Raw genomic sequence first — 24,496 nt, 5'->3', positions numbered from 1 at the left:
ATTTAAGTAAAAAATTTGAAGCAACATAAGAAATATAAGTAAAAAAGAAAAAACGAATATAAGTAAATGTCTTCCAGAGAAGGAAAGGAGAGAGCTTTATTTCTTCAAAGCTAATTGGAATGGTCTGTCTTTAGGGAGACACTAACTCTAAATTCGAAGGCTCTCTTTTATGCAAATATCCTCATAGTACCTTTTGCTCAGAAAGCTCTGAATGCAGGAATGTGAGAAATCCAGAAAGAGTGGTTCCCAGCAGTAATTCTAAAATTCTAGTACCTACATCTGCCAACACCTGAACTTTCCCTGAATGCAGGTGTGATTAGATCTAGGGACAAAATGTTTTCAGAATTTTCTTCATTTCTCTTTCCATCTCTTGTCTGTTCTTTTATCTGGGTTGGCTCACTGCCAAGTAGTAGTTAATCATGTTCCTTCAGTTTAGCAACCTCAGCCAAGAGAGAACTTTCTGGTTAATTCCTGAAAAAATTTTGGGTTTAAGTTTTATTGGTCCAGTTGGGTAACATACCTGATCCTGAACTACTGCTTGGGGAAGGGAATATGCTGACTGTCTAGAAATGGCCACGCATTTATTCTAGGAGCTTTGTGCTTTTTCCAGGGACTTGAGAGTGGGAATGGTAAAGGTCACCAAACTACATGGATTGAGAATAAGAGTAAGGATACGTCAATAGAAGAAAATTGAGATGCTGCTACTTAAAGAGGGGGAGTGAAAAATGACATAGGCCTGTCACTCACATGCACATGCAACTCACACTTGTTAAAAACCCAACCTAGAATCTTATTGTAATGGTAATACCTCTTCTTTTTTCACCTAACATCACATCATGAACAAGAGATTATCTTTGAAAACATGATTTAAATAGATGTAAAATTCATCACTAAATATAAAATGTATATTTAAATTCATGCTTAATAGGTTGTTACTTACTAGATAGGTAGTAATAGTAGAGGTGGGAAAGAGAAGTAATGCCAGGACTAGGGTAAGGTAAGGGAGATGCTTAGGACACAATATTTAAGACAGTGGTCACTTTTAAGGTCATGCAACTACAGGATGGCACTTGTATGACCCTGAGAGTGAATGTCCTTATAAATTTTGCACCTCTCTTGCCTCACTCTAGTCCTTGTTGTGAAGAGAAGCATATTTAAAGAATACCAACTATATTTAGCTCTGAGTGTGACTTAGAGATGGTAGCCCTGTGTAGATGGGCAATTTGGTGGGGAAGATTAAGGTGCCCTAGAAAGTAGTAGTTATACATTTCAATTTGTCTATAGGTAACTTTGCTGAATTTTGATAAGGAAGGTAATATCTTTGAAGTAATACAATGAATATAATATTTATTCATAGGTTTGTAGTGGTTTTAGCAAAGAATTGTTCCGTTTAGAGATGATACGAAAAAATTTGCTACTTATTTTTAACTCAAACTCTTCCAATATCAAGTGGAAAAATACTGTTTTTTCCCATTGGAAAGTAAGAATTATAAAGAGCCTTGAGTTGGAGGGTGATATATATAACACTTGCTTTGACCAACTTCCTTGAGCAAGATACTTCACACTGCTTAATGTTGGACATGGAATCCCAGTTGAATAGTTGTCTTCTTATTCTTAGGTCTTTGAAAATAACTGTTTCTATATCACAACAAGAGACCAGAGTATAGACTCCTACAGTGTTGGTGGGAATATAAATTGGTACAACTACTGTGGAAAGCAGTGTGGAGGTTCCTCAAAAAACTAACACTAGAAGTACCATTCAACCCAGTAGTTCCACTTCTAGAAATTTACCTGTTGAGAACAAAATACCTGATTCAAAAAGATATATGCACCCCTATGTTTATTGCAGCACTATTTACAATAGCCAAGATACGGAAGCAGCCTATCAAAAGATGAATGGATAAAAAAGATGTGGTACATATGCACAATGGAATATTATTCTGCCATTTAAAAAAAGAAATCCCACCATTTACAACAACATGGATGGCTATAGAGGATATTATACTCAGTAAAATAAGCAAGGTGGAGAAAGACAAATAACAAATGATTTCATTTATTTGTGGAATATAAAAACAAAGCAAAACAAAATGAACAAAATAGCAGTAGACTTATAGATACTGAGAAGTGACTGGTGGTTACCATGGAGGAGGGGTTGGGGTGAGTGGTTGGGGAGGGTGGGGGGGGATAAAGGGGCACAAAAATTCCAAAGAAAAAAAAGGATTGATGGCAGATGGGTTGGAAAGAGGTTTACAAAAAATAAAATAATAATCTAAATAACTCTCAACTCTTTGCTGATAGAGAAGAAAAGCTAAAAAAATTTCAAATTAAATGGATTATCCAGTAATTTTGATGACTGTCTTTGGATAACATACATAATGTGTACATTTAGGCACATGCTACATTTTGATACTTGGAAATTTTTATAAGTAATACTGTTTATCTAGGGGTTTAATTGAAGATACTCTATTGAAATCAGTATAAAAGAGAAGTCATGATTAAAATTTTCATATTTAGATATAATTTTAAGTCATGACTTTTGTCATTTACTGTAACAACTCTTGTCAAAACCTTACTTTACACGAAAGTTAATAAACCAGAGAAAGTTGAGTTCACCTTGAAATTTCATTCATTCAGTAATCACTTGTTTTGTAACTATGATGTTCCAGATATGGGGCAGTATGCTGGCTGTTTTATTGTAATTCCTGTCAATCATGTTGGCAGTTTACAAGAAGAAGAAGGATGTAACAACACAGTCATTTTATGTAGATTAGAGTTCTAACCAATTCTAGCATTGAGAACCTTGCCAAACTAGAAGAGAATAAAATTCTTCTCTGGGAGACAAGAAAGGAGCCCTTTGGATATGGGTAAAAAGCTTGAAAGAGTAGGAGACTTGGAAGATAGTCCTGATACACTGCACTTGGTCAGCTGCCTGACCAGAACAGAAGGAGTAATCTTATTGGTAACATCTATGACATGTCCTTTTATTCACGTGATAGTCAAAGAAGCAGGGGAAATGACCAGAAACAGAAAAGGCGAACAGAGGAGCATGGAAGAGCAGAGAGCTGATTATAAACCAAGAAGCTGAGATTAGAAATATGAGGGCATGAGGCAAACTATGAGAAACTGACGGGGCTGTAAAGTACATAAATGCATAGTGATGAGGAAGGGAACCAGTGACTAAAAACCAGGATTGAGAGAACAGCCAATGAAAGAGTCAGGCGTTGGCATACTAAAGCATGTTAGGCAGAGAGAGTATGTGTTTGCCAGGAGAATCATTCCCAAACCGTCCCAGCTTTTGACAAAGTTTTTCATACATAATTACTTCTTTAGTCTGTAATAATATTTTAACAAGTAGTTACTTCCTCCTTCTGATGTACTTCAAACTTGAAATCATTTTTATGCTGTGAAAATGTAGAAAAACACAAATTACCTATTCAAAGCTGAGGGAATAGGTTAGGGGAGAAGGTAAGGTATGCTACTCATTGAGAAAATTGTGGGAAGAAAGGGAGAGAGGAAGCCATAGGGGAGATGAATTGGGTGAGTATAGCATTCCTATTCTTAAAGTGGTGAATGTGACAAGCTGTTGCAGTTAATTTCCTACTGTACTCCATGTGTACATTTTTACCTTTTTCCCTGTGGTGAACAGTTCTGACTTCTTGAAATTCTTCTTGCAGCTCATGTTTTCTGGCTAGATTTATGGTCATTCCCGTGGGACTTCCCTGCACGTTTTCTCAAGGGTCTTCCTCATGCCTAATGTGTAATCCTTCAACGTGGACCTGCTACTTTAGCTAAGATATGGCCCACAATGAATAGTAGTAAGGTAGGATTACTTTACTCTTCTTAGTAAATTACTAAAATATATATATTTGTTATTTTTTTCCTCTAAAACTGTGAAGCAATTTTGACTTGTCTGGATTTTGTAGTGTTGATGTTAGATTATTCTCCTACCTAGGAAGGCTGCAGTCAGTTAAAATTTGTGTCATTTATTTCTTTTTTGTCATTTATCCTACTGAATTCTATCTCATTTGTGACGTAATTATTATGTTTTTCAACTAACACTTAACAATCAGCAGAACTCAAACTGTATCTCTTTCCTATCCTGTGTGCCCATCAGTCCTATATTTTCAACATATATTTTCAGTTTGACACCATACTGAATATACCTTATTTTTCTTATCAACCACTCACTTTTCTGGTTTCTGCATTTCTGTTAATAGCATTATTAAGCCTGTTCTTTAATGTAGTCATATATTCATTTACTATTTCCTTCATTTATTTGATGCACATTGATATCAGACAGTTTACTGCTTCTACTAGATATCAGACAGTTTGCTGCTTCTGGGGGTATAATAATGAATAAGCTGGATATCCCATACTTAAAGCTCATATTCTAGAAGGGGGACAGGTTTAAAAATAAACTGACAAAATAATTACTAATTGCAGTAAATTTTTTGAAGTAAAATGGAAAAGCAGACGATTTGGAGATAAGGAGTTGGGAGCTACTTTAGATAGGGTGGTTACAAAAGGCTCCTCTGAGGAGTTGTTGAGATGAGACCTATATATGAGAAGGAGCTATTTCAGGAGTGGGTGGCATGTGTGTGTTGTGTTTTGGTAGGAAAAGCATTCTCATTAGAAGGAATTGTAGACTGAAATAGGTCAAACAGAAGGACAAATACTGTATCTTCTCACCTATTTGCAGAATCTTAAAAAGTCAAACTCATAGAAATAGGGTAGAATGATGGTTGCCAGGGGTTGGGGAGTTGGGGAAATAAGAGATGGTGGTCAGAGGGGACAGATAAGTAAGATCTGGGGGTCTAGTGCACAGCATGGTGACTATAATTAACAATACTGTATTATGTATTTGAAAGTTGTTAAGAAAGTCGATTTTAAATGTTAGGATATTAATACACAGAAACACACACCCCAGACTGAGAAAATTGCAGAGTTTACATGAAGGGATGGAGATGTTAAGTAACCTTATTGTGGTAATCATTTTGCAATGTATACACGTATATGTAAGGTAAATGTTTAAAATTTAAGCAGTCTGAAATTCTCCCAGACTGTTACCTGAAAATCTAATATATAATTTTATTGTTATTTTATTTTTCAGATTCTAGAGCATCCTTCCATTAGATGTGTATCATACTAAGCTCACTTCAAAGCATTCAGCTTATGTAAAATCTTAGGTAGTTCATTTATTACCTTTTTGTTTTTATAGCTTCATCAGGGCATATTTATATCCAGCCATTTAGGATTGATATTATAAGTACAAACTGAAATGGAATAGATATTAAAATAAATCTTTCCAATTCTGTGTTACTTATTTCTTTTAAGTTAATTAGTAGTTCTTTTATTGTTTTGGTGAAGAATTTTTGAAGATGTTTTCTCAAAAGAGAGGAGTTTATTGTTTGTATTCTATGTGACAGGTATTTGACTAATCATTTTAAATACTTTGTTTTGTTCTTAAAATAGTCTGATACGTTTTTCCACTTTGCATATGGTTCTCTTTTGAGTTTTAGAGTTGAACAGAAGTAGTAGGAAAATAGGATTTTGTAGGTGGAAGGGACCTTAGAGATCATACCCTTTCTCCTCTTTTATCTGAGACCTAGAGAGGTTCCTTGACCTGCCTGAGGTCATGCAGCTGGTTTCTTGTTTGCTGAGACTTTTACTCCTTATGCTTCAGTCAGGCTGGACTCCTTTCTTGCTTCCTATCTTTTTACCCCTTCAACATTTCTTTTTGAAAATATTCCATGCTCCAGAAAAACTGAAAATATGGTATAGTGAATACTCATACTATGTTTCACTGCTAACATTTTGCCACATTTTCTCTTTATATATTTATATATTTAAAAAACATTTTGAAAGAGTATTAAAGAGATCATGATAACAAATTTTTTTAGCATGCATATCCTAAGAACGAAAATAATTTCCTGCATCATCATAATATCAATATTACATTTAAGGAACATCATTATGTTTTTATGTAATTTTATATAAACAGTATACATCTTAATATTAATTTAAGGCTATGTTTAATATAGTGGTCATTATTCAGGTCTTCTCCACTGTCTATAAAAAATTTGATTCGAATCCAGGATTCACTCAGGTGTCATGCATCGTACTTGATTCTTATGTCTCTTTATTCTCTTTTAATCTGGAACAGTCCCTCTTTTTGTTTTTCATGGTCTGTATTTTCTTATAAGAATTATAGTGTGTACACACTTAATGTCTCTCTTGAGAACTGCCTGGTTTCCCAGAACATTATTCATCTAAAACTTATTTGCAATTTGCTTTTTCCTTCCAATTATCTTAGGTTGCTAGAGATAAAATTGTTCATTCCAAGCTTTGAAAAAAAAATCATTCCAACTTTAAGTATATGTTGGCTGAGTTTTTACATTTTACTATATTAAGTTAAAGATAATAAAACTAGGAGATTTATGTTGTATTTGATTCACTGGCACTAGTCAAAAATTTAAATTCATTAAAAATAACAGAAATCTGTAGCAATTCCTGTCCTATCCACTATTACCCACCCCTACCTTCTAACCAGTTGGTTATACTGAGGAATATTTATCTAGTCACTGTGGATACTAAAGGCAGTGGCAGTCTAAGTCTTGTCTTTGAAAAATCATAGATTTCAAGTGGAAAGTAGATTAAAATACAAATGAAATATAAGCAAGTTAGTAGAGTAAACAATGAGAAAAACTTTAAGTACCTCTCTCTCTGGTATTCAATGAGTGGTCTCTTACTTCCTTGCTTGCTTTTGAGTTTCATAGATTTTGGTTGGCTTTCTTTTAAGAATTATATGGTATTTAGAAACGAGGAGTTTTGGTGGGGAAGGAATAGGAAGTAACTTTTCAACAGTATTTTCAAAGTTGGGAGAGTCATAGTTTGGTTGAGAGAAAAGCAAGAAAGTGTCAGTGAAGAAGGGACTACTCGGGATGGCTTAGGGAAGTCTGTGAAGCATTTCCCTTCCTTTTGCTCCAGCCAGGTGGAGATTACACTTCTGTGCTCTTCCTACACTCTTATAGGGTTCCTTATAGCAATCACTGCTGTGTGTTAGAACTGCTTCTTCTCAAATAAGCTCCTTGAGGCTGTAACCAGTACTTTTTATCTCTGTGTACTCAGGACCTCACTCAGTGTCTGGCATAGTGTAGACATTTAATAAGTACTTACTGGATGAATAAGTAAATGAATGAATCTTTTACTAAGACAGAGCAACAAGACAAAGATTCCTTTGCTGAGCAACATCTATAATGGTTGGGACTGCAGTTTGACCAATTCGTTGTTGAGGTGCTCAATTGGTTCAGGAGCCTGGGATATGGAACAGGGATAAAATTGTTTAGTGGAAACCCAGAAGCATTTTATGAGTGGGAATATAATTGGGAGACTTTTTTCAGAGAAGTAACTATTATGAAATAAGGACCTTTGTCATTTTCTAAATAAAAGTACATCAAATATATTTGAAGAGGAAATAATTTTTAATGTTAAGCATTCTGTCTGTGAAATTTGATTTTATCTTGTTAATCCTCAAAAAAAGAAACCTTGCAAAAAACACTTCTTGGGAAGGCTTTCTTTTCTTTATATCTTTTTTCATTATAAAACAATACATGCTAATGATAAAAATATAAACTAGAGGTACATATAGTAGAAAGTGGCATATTTCCCTCTATTTCAAGATTTACTCTTCAGAGGTAGCTCATGTTAAAAGTTTGATGTGTATCAATTTGAACTTTTAAAATATATATTCCAAATGCACATTTATGTTTGTATGAATTTAAAGTAGGTTAATTTGACATACATGTTCTGAAATTGCTCTTCCCCAATGATTTCTACTTATGCTCCATGTAATTCCAAAATTTGTTGGATATATGAGAGGACAGACTTACTAGCAGAGAATAACAGTAAAAAAACCAGAGTAACTGAATGTAGAGGATGATAATATTTACAAGGTTCAGAGTAATAAAAATATCTGCTAATTTTTATTAGTGTAATTGCTATCTGTTAATTTAGAAGTACCTCTTTTTGACTTGTTTAATTTATATGAAATTCTAAAAGTAATAATTTTCCTATGATACATTTTAGAATAAACACATAAGAGATACTTAGAGTAAAACAGATTTATTGAGTACATCTGTGGATGTATACCTGTACGGCATTGTATGAGAAACATGAGGATACATTCGTGAATAGGACATTGTCATTACCGAGTGCTCTGTAACAAAGTGCAGAGGCAGAGGAAGCTGCCGGAGAGGTGATATGACACAATCTTGAAATACTAGTAAGCGTTAGCCAAGCTTTAAAAAAAATGGCTAAAGAAAGTGAAGGAAAATTCAGAGATTATTAAGACAAGTTCAATGGAGAGACAGGAAAGTCTTCAATGGAAAGTCGGGGGAAGTTAGTTGATTCAATATGTGTAGGGAGAGAAGTAGGAGGTGCTAAATGCTGGTTTTCCTGGGATAGTCCTGGTTTATGCCTGTTGTTCTGGCATAATAAAGAATAGCACCCTCATTTCATTCTTAAAAGTACCTATTTCTGGACGATAAGTGGGATGTTCACCCTAGGAGGGAGAGAATATAAGGGGAGCAGATAAATTTTAGAGAATATAGTTTGATTAGTGGGAGGCTGGAGATCTCTTTGAGGTCAAAGAGATGGTACAGTAACAATTAAGACTCCAGAGAGATGCAACATAGTATTATAGCCTAAAACTAGGGTATTAAAATTTACCATTGTGGAAATGAAACAGGTTTGGTTTCAGGCTATGAGCAATAGTAGTAGGAGTTAAAATGGAGTTGGATAAATGAGTCTTTGAGAAAGAGAAAGACTACAGAGGTTAAAATCTCCATGGATGAAATATGAGTTGGATTAGAGAATAAGATTTTGGGGCAAGTGGAGTTTGAAAGAAGATTTTGAGACAAATATCAGCTAGGTGAAGTAGGGCTTGGTAAAGCTGAATGGTGTGAATTTCAAAGAAGAGATTTTTGAGAAGATTGGAAGAGCAGTGATTTGGAAATAGCATTAAAGAATCAGGATAATGGCACTAAATAATCCCTCCCACTGGCCCTATGGAAATGGGTGGTGGAATGTAGGGAAGGTGTAGCCTCCACCTGAGAGCAGTGTGTTTTTGTGGAGCCAGTTTCAGATAGGGTAAGGAGTTGGAGGGTAAATATTTAGAGAATTTTATTTAGAAATGGAATGGAATTTAGAAGAACAATTTGTGAACAGATTTGTTAGGACATGACTATAGAGAAAGAATGGGGTAGAGTGGGGACTAGGCCTTGCCTTCTGGGAAATAACTGAATTCACAAAAAAGGCCAAGAAAGGAAGCCAGTTTCCTCCATGTTTTAAACAGTGGCACAAAGCTTGTCTGATCTGGGTTCCCTGAGAGGCTGTCTCATTGCAGGATAGGGACTGATTTTGGCTTCGATTATTTAATTTATAACTGACAAAGCCTTGATTGTTGCCATTCAGCTACTCTATGCCTTTAATGAACCTACTGGTAGAGATTTTGATATTATACAAATGGATTTTGAAATTACTTTGACATCTCCCCACCTTGTTACTTTCTTTGAAGAAAAAAATTGGCCCTGATTTGAAAACTTTTTTATAATAATTGATTATATAAGAAGGGTAAAAGGTTAAGAAGTATCTAGAGAACAGTTATATTTCTAGAATTTAAGCATATAAGGTTGTATGCATTGTGGCCATATTTAATTTTTTTAACCTTTTGTTCCCGTATTTACTTTCAAATTAGCAATGTTTCATAAACATGTTCCCTGTTTCCCCACCTGTGTATCTTTGCTCATGTTAAAACTTAGACTTAGAGAGTAGCCCGCCTTTGTAACTTGCCCTTCTATGTTCTCTCTTGTGTGGGATCTTCCTCTTTCATGCTTTATCAGTAATGGCTAATTTTTATTACGTCCCTCAAAAGCTGGACACAATAAATACTTTATCTCATCTAACTTTCACAACAACCTGCAAGGTGAGTGTTATTATCCCCATTTTAAAGATAATAAAATTGAGCTTCCAGGAGGTTCATTAAAATGCACAGTTGCACAGCTATTAAATTGTAGAGTTGGGATTTCAGCCCAGGACTGTTTCCAAAGGCACCTCCTATACATACCTTTGTGAATAGGCACATGACATGCTCTCCTTTAGTAAGTATCCTTCAAGGCTTATTGGAGAAGTTCTCTTTAATTAAAAAAATTTGTTTCCAGCTTTGAGATATAATTGACATATAACATTGTGTAAATTTAAGGTGCATAATGGGATGCACACACATATTATGAAATGATGTTTTCTTCTTAATAAAAGCTTTCTGAGTCCCCTATTCAGCTATGCTCTTCCCTTTCTCTGTCTTTATAGCACTTTGTACCTTACGCTTTTTATATTCTGTGAGGCTTTCTCTGATTACCTCTAGAAATGTTGTGCATGTGCATACTTCCTCTGTATCTGCACTGAGCTTATAACCAATATGTAGTAGTTAACTTGTTAAATCATATGGCATTTGTTTGTTTCCACTTTGTCATCCTTAGTAGGTTGTGAGTTCCTTGAGACTAGCAACAGTAATCTTATGGGTCTTGGTTTTCCTGGCACTGAGAAATATGCCCGGCAAATAGATGCTCACTCAGTAGATGTTGCTGAATGAATTTTGAATGAATTGTATCATGGTTAACTGTGAACTTAGCTATTTCTAGCTATTCTTAATACACAGAGAATTGTTTGCAGGCAGTAACTAGATTTTATTTTTTATCCCATAACAGTATCTCTCATATGGTTACTCAGTAAATACCTGTTGATTTATATTAGTATCTTAAAAAACTTCTGTAATAATTCTGTTCTCCCCAAGTAATTCTAAATGTTAGTAGTTCAAATGTATAAAAATTTAAAAATGTTAATTTAAAAGCATACATGCTGCTTATTTGCTTATAGATTTATACAGCTTTTATTCAGCGTTCTCCCTAAGTTGAACACTGATGCTGTTCCATTAGGCTGGCTGGCCAATCCAGCGTCATTTTAGTTGAATTTAATTTTATTTTAAATTAAGTTAGAAGCAACACTTTCAAATAAAGAAAGCACAGGAAGAGTTTTAAATATTATATCTTTAAGGTGGCCAAGGTCAACATATGTTAACAGATAAGGTCTCCAGTAGTGAAACCTTGGTGACTGTTCATTCCTGTCTGATTAACTGCTTCTGAAAAAACACCTCAGTTTGCATTCATATGAGGTCAGTTTCTTGATTTGTAACTGGTTATTATTTGCATACTATGTGGCTTTTGTGATTTTGTTTCTGTCTAGCTGCAGGCAGCTTAATATTTTGTTCAAATAGAATCACTCTTTCTGACTTCTGTCAGTATTGAAGCATATAAAAGGTAAAAATACAGCTAATTATTTTTCTACTTGAACTGGTTAATGATTTTATAGTCTTTATCAATGAAAAAAATATTCTGATAAAGTAAATTGAACTGTAAACTGATTTTGATGGGTTTTATTAATCAAGGATAAATTCATACTCTCTTGTATTTCCTGCTAGTTTGTGAGAATATCTCTTGGGGGAAGAATGAAAGATTTCCTGTTTCTATTACACAGCTTTTATTCACTTATTTGATGATTTCTCTAAATTAACATACCTTCAGTGGTATATTTGAACCTGCCAGTGTTGAGATAAATAAAATAATTAAAGAAATATTTTTGACCATAAGACATCATGTGTTAAAATAAATTGTCCTTACTTGAAAGAATCTTAAATACAGATTGAACTTTCTGTATGCTGTATAAAAATATTTTCATCTTTGTACTTAGAGAATATAAAAGTTGCCATTTATGGAGCCAAGATTTGAAAAATAGGGGACATTTTAGAACAAACACTTGCATATACCCTATACTTAGAAGAAATACCATGGAAATTCTGTTGTTCTATCAAGGAACCTAGTTTAATCTGTTTTTTTGTTTTGCTATTTAATAACTTCTAACTTTTAAGAAATATGTATTTATAGATTTTCTTTATACAAAATGGACTTTCAGTTTTTGAAAATGTAGCAGTTTTCAATGGTTCTTTTAAAGTTTTCAATCATTATTTATGGTGAATTGAAAATTCAGTGTAACTCACTTGATTCTAAATACCAAGCTAAATAGTGTTAATTGGGATAGGTTTAAATAAATCTTAAACAGTCAAAAGTTTATTAGGATTTTTGCTGGTTTCACTTTTTAGAAAGATATTATTTAAAAATAGACATCTTTGGTAATACCATGTATATACTTTTGTGTACCTGATTTATACTTACTTTCTGCTAAATTATAGAAATTCTTATTTCAAAATCTCATTTACAAACCTTTTAAAAATGGTTTTACTCTTGCAATTGTTTATAAGTTGAATGCCTACTGTATTTTGGGTAATAACTTGCCTCAGTGATATAAAGAAAAATTCATGATATTCATATTTCCACATAGCTTTTAGTTTAATGGGAGAAATATATCTGAATAAATAGTTAAAATATACTATGAGAAGTGTTGTATTAATCACAACTACATACATGATTCCCGAGATCTAAGAAAAGGGAATACCTAAGTTGGTTGGGTGGGTTAGAAGGGTACCTAAGTTGGTAAGAATACCTAAGTTGGTAGGGATGGTCAGAGAAGGCTTCACAGAGAACACTGCTTTTAAGTTTAGTTGTTGATAATTCTCCAGTCAGACAAGGGAGGAAAAACATTTAGGCTGAAGGAACAACATCTGCAAAGGCACAGAGACATGGTCCTGAGACATTTAAGGAACTCTAGGTATTAAACTGTGGAGAGGGTGGAAGGTTGTATAGGGCCAGTTTTAGTTATCAGGCAAAGGAGTTTGAATTTCAACTTGTAGGTAAGGTTGTAAAATTAATATTTATTATTACAATAATAATAAAATTAATAACTAGTATTACTAAGTATCTTAAAGAATGAAGTGGGCAAAGTGGGGACTGTGGGGTAAGGAAGAATACATGTACAATGCTGTGTAGCCTCAATTATTTAATTCATTTGAAAGATTTCTATTGTCTACTGTATGCAAGGCACTGTTTTAAGCACTAGAGATATGGTGGGGGAACAAAAAGAGTACTTCCCTGCCTAATTGGGACTTATATTACAAACTGGTCTATAATAGAGCACCCTTCCCCCACGCCCCCAACCCCCCTCACTGGTCTCTGTAATTTTTGGCTGCAAGTCTGCAAATTTCCTTGTGATTTCTTTTCATAGGCAGCTCTATCTTGTTACTTCTGGAAGAATGTAGCTGGATTTATGACACCCTTTCTACATTATTGTTTTTCCTCTGAGCTATAGTTTGAGGTCTGGGTGTTAGAGTTGACATTTGAGCAACATGAGTTTGAACTGCACAGGTCCACTTATACATGAATGTATTTCAATAAATATATTGGAAATTTTTTTGGAGATTTGTGACAATTTGAAAAAACACCTTCTTCTTTTTGGCTTACCTTATTGTAAGAATACAGTATATAATGCATATGCAAAGTATGTGTTAATCGACTTATATTATTGGTAAGGCTTCCAGTCAACAGTACGCTATTAGCAGTAAAATTTTGGGAGAGCCAAAAGTTATACACAGATTTTTGATTGGGTGGGGCATTGGTGCCCCTAACCTCTATGTTGTTCAAGGGTGGCTATACTTTAAAAACTGAAATTTCTATTGAGGTAATTTTAGATTAACATGCAATTGTAGGAAATAATAACCCCTTGTACACTTACCGCTAGTGGTACCATTTTGCAAAACTGTAGTATAATATGGCAACCAGGATATATTAATATTGATTCAATCCACTAATCTTACTCAAATTTTTTCAGTTTTAATTGTACTCATTTGTTGTCTATATATTAATTTCTATCAACTTTTATTACCTGTCTAGGTTGATGTATCCAGTACTACTATCAAGGTACTGAATAGCTCCAACACTGCTAGAATCCTTTGTGTTCTCCTTTTATAACCACATTCCCTTCCAACACCGGGCAGACCCTAAATACCAGCAACTTCTGCTTTTTTGTCTTTTTCCAAAACCTTGTCATTTCAAGAATGTTATATAAATGGAATCATACAGTATGTAACTTTTGGGGATTGGTTAGTTTCATTCAGTATCATTCCTGGATATTCGTCCAAGCGATTGCCTATATTGATAGTTTGTTCCTTTTTATTTGGGGTAATATTACATGGTATGTTGAAGAATCTCTCTGCTGAGTCCAGTTTTTAACTTTTACTAAAAAAGCTGCTTTGATCATTTGTGTACAGGTTTTTGTGTGAACCTGTGTTTTCATTGCTCTGGCATAAATATACAAGAATGCAATTACTGGGTCATACTAATTGAATGTTTAGTTTTATAAAAAACCAGAGTAGCTGTACCATTTTGTCTTCTAACCAGCAACAAATGAGTGGCCCAGTTTTTCCCTTTCCTCACAAGCATTTGATCTTGTCATTGTATTTTATTTTAGCCATTCTGATAGTGTGTGTTAAACCACTGTGGTTTTAATTGCATTTCCCTGATGGTTAATTATGTTGAACATCTTTTTACTTATTTGCCATTTTTATATCCTCTTCTGTGAAATGTTTTTTTTTTTCCCATTTTCTAGTTAAATTGTTGTTTTTAACTGCTGATTTTGAGAGACCTTTATATATTGGAGATTCTAGTCTTCTGTCAGATACATAGATTTCAAATAGTTTCCTTGGTTTGTAGCTTTTTATCCTCTTCTTGTGGGCTTTCACAGGACAAAAGTTTTACTTTTGATGAGGCCCAATTGTTCAATTTTTCCTTTTACAGTTGGTATGTTTTGTATCAAGTCCCAGAACTCTGCCTAGCTTTAGATCCTGAAGACATCTACCTTTTTTTTTCCCCTAGAAGTTTTGTAGTTTTAATTTACATTTAAGTCCATGATCCTTTTGAGTTAATTTTTGTGTAAGGTATTAGGTGTTAGGTCAAGGTTCTCTCTCTCTCTCTCTCTCTCTCTCATTTTTTTTTTTTTCTGTACAGCTATCCAGTTGCTCCAGTACCATTTGTTGTAAAGGCTGTTTTGCCTCCACTGAATAACTTTTGGACCTTTGTCCAAAAGCAGTTGAGCTTATTTGTGTAGGTCTATTTCTGGGTGTTCTATTCTAGTCCATTGATCATTGTCTACACTCTATCAATAACAGACTGCCTTGTTTTCTGTAGCTATATAATATCTTATTCACTAAGGTAGACATACTTCCTTGAATACTCTTTCAGCCCCACTGTCTTTCTCCTCTCCTCTGGAACTCAGATGATACAAATGTTGGATATTTTGTTATTGTCCCACAGGTGGAGGAGGTTCTGTTCCTCCCTCCTCCCCCCACACTACCAGCCCCAGTCTATTTTCTCTCTGTTGTTTGGATTGGTTGAATTCTATTGCTCTGTCCTACATTCCCTTATTGTATCCTCTGTCATCTCCACTGTACTACTGAGCCCAGCTAGTAAGCTTTTACTTCTGTTACTACATTTTTTAGTTTTCTGTGCTTGCATTTTCTATTGTTACATTTGTTTTCAGAGAATTTCTAATTGGTTGTTGAAGCATTTTTATGATGGCCCATTTAAAATCCTTTTCACGTAATTCCAGCATCTACTTGTTTTTATGTTGGCATTAGTTGATTGCCTTCTCATTCAAGTTGTGATTTTTCTTGGTTCTGGATATGGAAGGTGATTTTCTATTGAATCCTAGATATTTTGTCTATTATGTTAAGAGACTGGGGCCTATTTCAGTCTTATTTTCAGAGGCAGGTATCTATTTAGATTTAGTAACAGGTCTTGAAAGGAAAGGAGCGACACACAGCAGCAATTCACCGGAGAGTTCCGCTTTATTAGGGAAAGGTGCTGGGTTATATAGGAAGGGGCATGAATTGATTGAGGTGTCACTTCTATGGGGCTGGTGGCTGTTGGCTAGGTGCTGGGATTGGGAGGGGGGCGAGAGGTGATTGGGTTTCAGGTGGCACCGGCGGGAACTGAGGACCCCGAAGAGAAGCCGGAAGTTTGCCATTTTACTGGTGGGGGCCCTTCAGGTCTTGTCCTATTTTTGTGGGCTGTGGTTCCAATGGCAGTTTAATATTCAGGGTTTTGTGCTGTTGTTTTTGTTTGCTTGCTTTATCTGGTATCACTAGGCCTCTGCTTGGTTCTTGCTGGTGCTACTTGAGGGAATAGAAGACATTTTTCTTACACTAAATTTCTAGATGTTTGTTGATAGGGAAGGGCTGAGACAGGGTTTCCTTATCATGCCCTGTAACTGCCCTGATGCCTTAGCAGGAGAGGAGAGTTTTGAACCTACCTTGAACAGGAGCTTCCTGAATGGGACCTCTTGCTACAGCTGGATCCCACTTGCCAAATCTGCGCACCTGCTCTGGCATCTCTGGGTGAGGAAGGACCTTCTAGGACCTGTGGGGACTATGAGGCTTCCTGACTTGGCTGCTTGCTAAGCTGGTTTTCCTGCTTGGTTCATTTTGTCTTGGCAGGAAAGTGGATTCTCAGGACTATCAGGGAGGGTGAGTGTTTCCCCTGGCTGTTTATTTTTGATGAGGCTCATAATCAATCTCCCTTGCTTGTGAAATCTGGCTCACAGGATATTGTCAGAGGGACTCCTGTTGAATCCAAGAAGGAGTTAGCCTACACGGGCTGCCTCTAGACTAGAAATTGGGAAAAGTCAGGTATGGATGACCTTCTTTTGGGTGAGGGGCACACAAGACCCTCTGCTTCTATGCTGTTCTTCCAGTTCTAGGGTCAAAGGAATTTGCTTTCTTCCCATCTTTCAGGCTTCTTCTTTGGTTGGCTCTTGCACTATTTCCAGTGTTTATAGTTGGACTTTGTGGGGTGGCGCTGGAAAAAAATAGTCTATGCCATCTTGTCTGGACTAGAAGTTGGGTTTTACTTTTAATTTTGGTTTCTTCATTGTATGAGATTAGGTAGAGGGGTGGGGAGATACTGGCTGGGGCTGAGTTTGGCCTTGTTGAGGGCCTTGAGATTTACTTTCTCTTATGAAATTCCTTTAAACATCCTGCTCTGGATTTAATTTCATCCACCAATTCCTCACAGAGCCTTGGAAAATGGTAAGCAGAGGCTGCCCTCCCTGCATGTTCTAAGGTTCTGTTCTGGTACAAAAGGCTTTTCTCGTTAGTTATTTTCTGGACTTACCATAGGTTGGCCTACTCACTCTCTGCTTTTTTTTTTTTTTTTTACTGTAACAGAGCATCCAATGTGAATTCTCAGGGTTTTGTTAACTCTTCTTCCTCAGAATATCTTCTGAAAACTGAAAAAAGCACATTGCCATGCTGCCTAGCACACCAGATTTTTCTCTTCTTTCCTTTGAAACCATGCTGTGAAACTTGTGGCATAAAGTTGTACTCCTTTATTTGCTGATTATGTTTAAAGTTTTGGTTTATTTGAAAAACAATTGTTGTTTTTATTAGTTATTGGTGGTAGGAGCCTCTGAGGTACTGCTTCATTATACTAGTTTTATCCAAAAATTCCAGTAGTGATAATAACACTTCTCTTTCTGATGTTTAACTTGCTAATATCTTCTTTTTCCATCCTGCCATCTGTAACTCTGCCAGATCCCTTTATTCTTTTGTTTACTAATCTCTAGCCTTTGTTCTCTCTTTCTTCCTCAGATTGCTCTAGATTCCTCCATTCCTTGATTGACAGATTCTCATAGGCTTTGTCCTTGATTCTCAAATGGTTTTCTGTCAACATCCAGTCTGTTTTTTTCATCTATCATCTTTAAGCAATTGACTCTCAAATGTGGATCTTTAGCCTTAATATTGTACCTAAGCATTTATTTTTTGCTGAGATGAATTTATTTTCTTTAAAGTTGCTCCTTATTCGCATTGTTTCATTTCTATTTTTATTGTCATCATTTCTTATTAAAGCCTTGAAGCTGTCATTGTATCGTCTCTCTCTTTTTTTTTCTCTAAATCCATTCACTAGATCTAGGCTTTTTCATCATAATTCTTAGTGACATTGTCAATTCTAGGTCTTCATTTCTCAAGCCATATTGCTATAATGATATTAATTTGCCTTTTATGTCTCATTTTATGTTTTTTCATTCTTCAAGCTATATTATACCTAGCTTCCAGCTTAAAATCTAGCTCTATATCTTTTTATTGAACTGTAACATACATATGGAAAGGTATGCAAATTATAGGTGCTTTGCTTGATGAAATTTCATAAACTTAACATACTATGTAACTAGCACCAGCAAATTAATTAAAAAAATCACATTCATGATCTTGTTATTTTGAAATAAAAATCAGTTAATTCTAGGAGTTTGAATCTTGAACTAATAGTTCCCTGAACAGTTGAATAGCAGAAGATAAATTGGCATGCCATCTCCCACTGTTTTCATATATAGCTTGATTTTGGAGACATTTCTTTATTTACTTCACCTGATACTTACTTTTTTTGCCCTATTCTGCTCCTACTTTCTGAAATACATTTCGCTTTTAACTTTTTATAATCTAAATCACGGTGATCATTTCAGCCCTAGATCATATCCTTCCATTTCTAGGAAACTTTCTGAGCTAGCCCAGCTTTCATTAAATTTTTCTTTTTCTCTTCAAAATTTCTTTCATTAATTTACTTTTTGAATAGGTAATATCAGTACATTCACTTAGAACAAAATTCAAATGTACAAATGGGTATTCAATGAAAATCCTGAGCCCCAGCCACTATGTGTTCTTCTAGAAATGTTTTATGCATACACAGGCAAAATTAATTTCTATCATTCTTCTTCCTTTTTACACGATGTAAGCATACCAAGTTCAGTATCTTACTTTTTTCAATTAATAGTTCTTAATGATAGTTCTACATCTACATATAAATAAGTTTTCTCATTTTTTATTAGTGCTGAATTATTCCACTGAATGACTATATCATGATCAGGCCCATCACGTACAATTGTGAAATTTAGACCCTGAACAATTTCACATAAACTATGATTTGAATGGCATGAGAATTACTCCATCACAATCAAATGCAGCAGTCTTGATGATAATTTATGTGGTCAGTTCCTTTTGACTGATACTTTTAGTTTGTTTTTGTTGTTATTTAGTTTGCTTGTTATTGGTTTGCTTGTTAGTGAGTTGTAAGGATTCTTTATATATTACAGATAGCAGTCTCTAATCAGATAGATAACTTGCAAATATGTTCTTCTATTGTGGTTTTTCACATTCTTGATGGTGGCCTTTGAAGTACAGAAGTTTTTAATTTTGACAAAATCCAATTTATGTATTTTTATTTTGTTTGTGCTTTTGATGTTGTATCTAAGAAACTATTGCATAAACCAAGGTCATGAAATGAATAGTCTCATATATATCTTTTGACATCTATGGAAAATTAAATGTAGGATATCATTCCCTTAATTCTTAAAATATTTATGATTTCTACCAATTTAACAATTAGATATAGCCTAAATTTATTATGGAGTTGTTTTTAAAGTTTTTAGTATTTATCATTCCTTTAGGGGTGTTACCATATGTTAAATACTTGATATTGAAGTGAGAAAGTCAGTTACTTTGTATTGACTTATTTATGTTAAGGTTCATTTAGTGTCCTGGTTGCTACTTTGGAAACTTTGGTGAGGTGCAGTTTTCCTCCACCATTTTTACCCCCTATTTATTTGATACATTATGCAACTGGGCAGTTTTCTGTTGGGGAAAAATTGTAGTTTGTTCTCCATTTGGAAAACTGACACTTTTACTATCTCTTTGGATGGCATCACTAAGTTTTGAGAGATAAATTCATTTTTCTTTATAGGTTAGAATATCTCAGCTGAATTAACAAGAAATTAACTTCTGGTATGGATGAGCCAGAACTAAAATTAAAAGATGTGTTTCTCCTTTTCTTTTAACTGGACTTTAAAAGATTTACTGCCTGAAATTCCAGGATACTGGGGAGACAATAAATTCTATAATAATTTTTGGGATTTATAGCAAACAAGCAGGGTATTTTGGGGAAGTTTCAAATAATTGACCTTTAGATGATCATAAATTATCATGATCATGTTAAAATAACAGCTTTATTTTACAGCTTATTGAGATATAACTCACATGCTGAGGAATTCACCTATTTAAACTCTACAGTTCAATGGTTTTTGTTCTGTTTACAGTTGTGCAACTATTACCACAATCCATTTTAGAACATTTTTACCACCTGAAAATGAAATCCAGTATGCATAGCAGTCACTCCTCATTTCTTCCCAAATTTTCTAACTGTAGGCAACCACTAATCTACTTTTTGTCTATGTAGATTTTGGACATTCAAATAAATGTTATATAAGATGTGAGTCTCTTTTGTCTGGTTTCTTTCATTTAGCATAATGTTTACAAAGTTCATCCATGTTATAGCTTGTATCAATACTTCATCCCTTTTTGTTGTCAAATAATATTTCATTGTATGGAAATACCATCTTTAATTTATCCATTCATCAGTTGATGGACGTTTGGGTTATTTCCACTTCATGATTATTATGAATAATTCTGCTTGGATATTCATATTCAAGTTTTTGTATGGGCATATGTTTTTATTTATCTTGGATATATACCTAAGAGTGGAATTTCTGGGTCATATGATAACCATGTTTAACTTTTGAGGAGCTGCCCATTTTACATTTCCAACAGTAGTAAATGAGGGTTCTAATGTCTTTACAGTCTCCAACACTTGGTCAGTCATTTTCATTATAGACATCCTATTGCTGTGAAGTGAAACCCCATCTCTTTCGGGTTTGGGTTGGAACTTTCCTAATTGGTGATAATAGTGAACATCTTTTCATGTGCTCACTGGACATTTGTGAATCTTTCTTGGAGAAATGGCTATTCATATTCTTGCCCATTTTAAATTGGTTTGCTTGTTATTGAGTTGTAAGGATTCTTTATATATTACAGATAGCAGTCTCTTATCAGGTGGATAATTTGCAAATGTATTTTGCTATTCTGTGGTTTTTCGCATTCTTGATGGGTGACCTTTGAAGTACAGAAGTTTTTAATTTTGATAAAATCCAATTTATGTATTTTATTTTGTTGTTTGTGCTTTTGATGTTGTATTTAAGAAACTATTGCATAAACCAAGGTCACAAAGATTTACTACTCTTTTCTTCTGAAAGTTTTATAGTTATAGCTCTGGTTTTTAGATTTATGGTCCTATTAATTTTTTGTGTTCAGTCTAAGGAAGGCATACTGCTTCTTTCTTTTTCATGCAGAAATCCAGTTGTCTGAACACTATTAGTTGAAAAGACTTTTTACCCCATTGAATAGACTTGGCACCCTTGTAGAGAATCATTTAACCGTAAGTGTGAGGATTTATATCTGAACCTTCTATTCTATTTCATTGATCTCTGTGTTTATCCATATGCCAGTACCACTTTGTCTTGATTACTGTAGCTTTTCAGTAAGTCTTGAAATCTGGAAGCGTGTCTTCCAATTTTGCTCTTTTTCAAGGTTTTTTTTCTTCTCCTGGTTCCCTTGTGTTTCTTTATATATTTAGGATTAACTTGTCAATTTCTGCATAAAAAAGCTCTCTTAGATGTTAAAATGGATTGAGTTAAATCTATAGATCAAATTGGAGACTATTGTTTTCTTAACATTAGTAAGCCTTACAAATCCATTAACAGGTCTTGCCATTTATTTAGGTCTTCTTTAATTTCATTAATGATGTTTTATAGTTTTAACAGTACAAGTTTTGCATTTATTTTGTAAAATTTATTCCTAAATGTTTTATTCATTTTGATATTGTTGTAAATAGAATTGTTTTTTAATTTCATTTTCAGATTGACCCTTGCTAGTGTACAGAAATACAGTTGATTTTTGTGTATTGATCTTATACCCTGTAATCTTACTGACCTTACTTATTAGTTCTAATACACATTTTATTGCATTCTTTAGGATTTTCTATATACATTGTCACATCATCTAGAAATGCAGTTTTAGTTCTTCCTAATTTCAGTGGGAATTACTTCATTTATTTCATGGAATTGGCTAGAACTTTCTGTATAATATTGAATAGAAGTGGTGAGAATGGACATCCTCATCTTGTTCCTGATCTTTGGGGGAAAACATTCAGTTTTAGTGATTTTTAACCTTAAAAGAATGGGCTATAACTTTGCTTTGAAGACTGATTACCTTTGATTTAAGTTTTTTTTTCTTCTATTTACACACACAGATATGTGCTGATTAGAAGGCTCGCTTGTGCAGTGTGGACGATAAGACAGTGCCTTACAAAAATGGGGTTTGGGAGTGACCTGAAGAATTCACATGAAGCTGTGTTAAAATTGCAAGATTGGGAATTACGTTTACTGGAAACAGTGAAGAAATTTATGGCCCTGAGAATAAAAAGTGATAAAGAATATGCGTCTACTTTACAGAACCTTTGTAATCAAGTCGATAAGGAAAGTACCATCCAAATGAATTATGCCAGCAATGTATCCAAGGTAAGCAGAAGAATTCCATCACTTATTGTGTATAGCATCAAAACTGTGCGGTAGGCAAATAGATCATATTACTGAAATATAGCATACTCATGTTAGCATTTTAAAGCAGTGGTTCCAAAATCTTGTTGCTTATCAGAATCTCTTAGGGGAAGTTTCAAAATTATATATTTTGGGCCCTGTCTCTTGATATTCTGAGTCAATAGGTTTGAAATTTTTGAACTTTTGAATCTTTTTTTTTAAAGATGTCCAGGTTATTCTAATGATTAGTAAAGTTTGAGAGCCATTCTTAAAAATTTTGTTTTCTCTATTACTGTCCCTCTTTGGGCCCCTTCAGTCCTGCTGTTCTCTTTTTTTGACACAAACTTTCATTGTAACTCAATTTCCCTGAATTATTCTGTGAATCATTAGTATAGTAAATCACATGGACTATTTAAACATGTTGGTTTATGCTATCATTTCATTACTACAATACTAGTATTGAAGAGTTAATCATACTTGAAAATATTTTGGATGAACAGTATGGTTTTTTAACTCCAAGGCTGTAAAAATATCATGTAAAAAATTTTTTTAAAGGGCCATAAAAATAAAGGCTGAAATTGTGCTGTTAATTGTTCTTTGAAAGTATTAAAAATAGATGAGATATACATCTTAATAGTTCTCAGATTTTTGCTCTATTTATTTCTGTTGTCTTATTTAAATATCACATTTCACTATATTTATTCAAAGTTAAAAAAAAATCTTATCTGTTTTACTTTACATGGGTAAAAAAATTAATGTGTTCCTTTTACTTATGGGACTTAGGATTTGAGTAAATTGTAGGGGGAATTTCTTTTTCCTACGGAGAATGTATGTGTGGTGTGTGTGGTCAGTTAAGGATCTGTGATTTCTTTGAGAACCCCTTGCTGTTAATATCTTTCAGTTGCCTTTTCTGGATCATTTAGGCTTTCCAAAGGGGAATCTCCAGTCTCTAGCCTAAAGGTACAGTTGCGAGATACAGCAAATAAAAATAAAGAACACCAGTAAAATTTGTATGTAATATTTGGGACATACATACACTAAAAATTATTTATCATCTATCCAAAATTTAAATTTAACCAGTATCTTGTGTTCTGTTATGTAATGAAAATAGATAGGGCAAGTAGGTTGAGTGTTCTAAGAGCATATTTTAGTTTATCTTCCTCATTTTGGTAAGCTGCCTCGTGTCTCGAGTCCCAAAACTCTTTGGTACTTTTTTCCTTGTTTTCTTCTGCATTGAGGGCAGATTAGTTGTATGTCAGTGTGGGCTGAACAATAGTAGCTGGAGTTCTGCCTGCTCCTTGTATACTTCACATCAACCCTGTTTTAACACCCTCTCCTCTTCCTCCATTTAGGTTTCTTCAGTTCTTGAACTTTGCTGGAGTTGTCTAACCCTATAAATTCACCTTTTATTCTTGTTTCACCAATTTTATATTGAGAAATAATTGCCATCATCATTGTAAAAGTTTGAGGCATACAGTATGGTATTTTGATTTATATATTAGATATATTATGTTTATGAAATATGTAGTGTATATATATATATGTATATATATATGTATATATATAAACCAGGAAAGGTGTAGTTAACATCATCATCCAAATATAGGTACAAAAAAAAGAAAAGCAAAAAAAAAATTCTCCTTGTGGTGAGAACTCTCAGGATATACTGTCTTAACAACTTTCACATATACCATGCAACACTGTTAATTATACCTTCATGTCGTACATTATGTTGCTAGTACTAATTTATCTTACAACTGAAAGTTTGTACCTTTTGACCACCTTCCTCTAATTTCTTCTCCCCAAGCATGGCCTTTTCTTCTTGAACTCTGCTTTGCAGAACGCTTCTGTTTCATCTTTTCCTGATATGCTAATCAGTTACCACTTACCTGCTTTTCATTTTCTTAAATTTGTTGACATGGCTCATCTGTGGTGTCCCCTTTTCTATTCTCTTTGTTATTGTGAATTTTTACTTTTAATATCTATATCGTATTTTGGTAAGATTTTGGAAAGGAGTGGA

At 34.2% G+C, this 24,496-nt stretch overlaps 1 protein-coding gene across 12 annotated transcripts in view; it reads left to right on the top strand.

Moving 5' to 3' along the window:
* FER (FER tyrosine kinase) overlaps window positions 1-24,496 on the top strand; it is a 461,718-nt gene that overhangs the window by 10,858 nt on the left and 426,364 nt on the right. For 9 of the 12 annotated variants that reach the window (XM_037011947.2, XM_073233137.1, XM_073233133.1 and 6 more), the window contains one exon: window positions 22,191-22,458. In XM_037011947.2, coding sequence (XP_036867842.1) covers window positions 22,252-22,458 — 207 coding nt within the window. In that variant the 5' untranslated portion in view covers window positions 22,191-22,251. Of the gene's footprint in view, window positions 1-3,674; window positions 3,821-21,229; window positions 21,318-22,190; window positions 22,459-24,496 lie in introns of those variants that run through there. The other 3 variants (XM_073233126.1, XM_073233130.1, XM_073233146.1) reach the window with 3 other exon arrangements.

The sequence above is a fragment of the Manis javanica genome, chromosome 1 (genome assembly GCF_040802235.1).
Source record: "Manis javanica isolate MJ-LG chromosome 1, MJ_LKY, whole genome shotgun sequence".
NCBI lineage: Eukaryota > Metazoa > Chordata > Mammalia > Pholidota > Manidae > Manis > Manis javanica.
The sequence above is the reverse complement of the archived record's forward strand: the minus strand, read 5'-3'. Positions and strand labels throughout refer to the sequence as shown.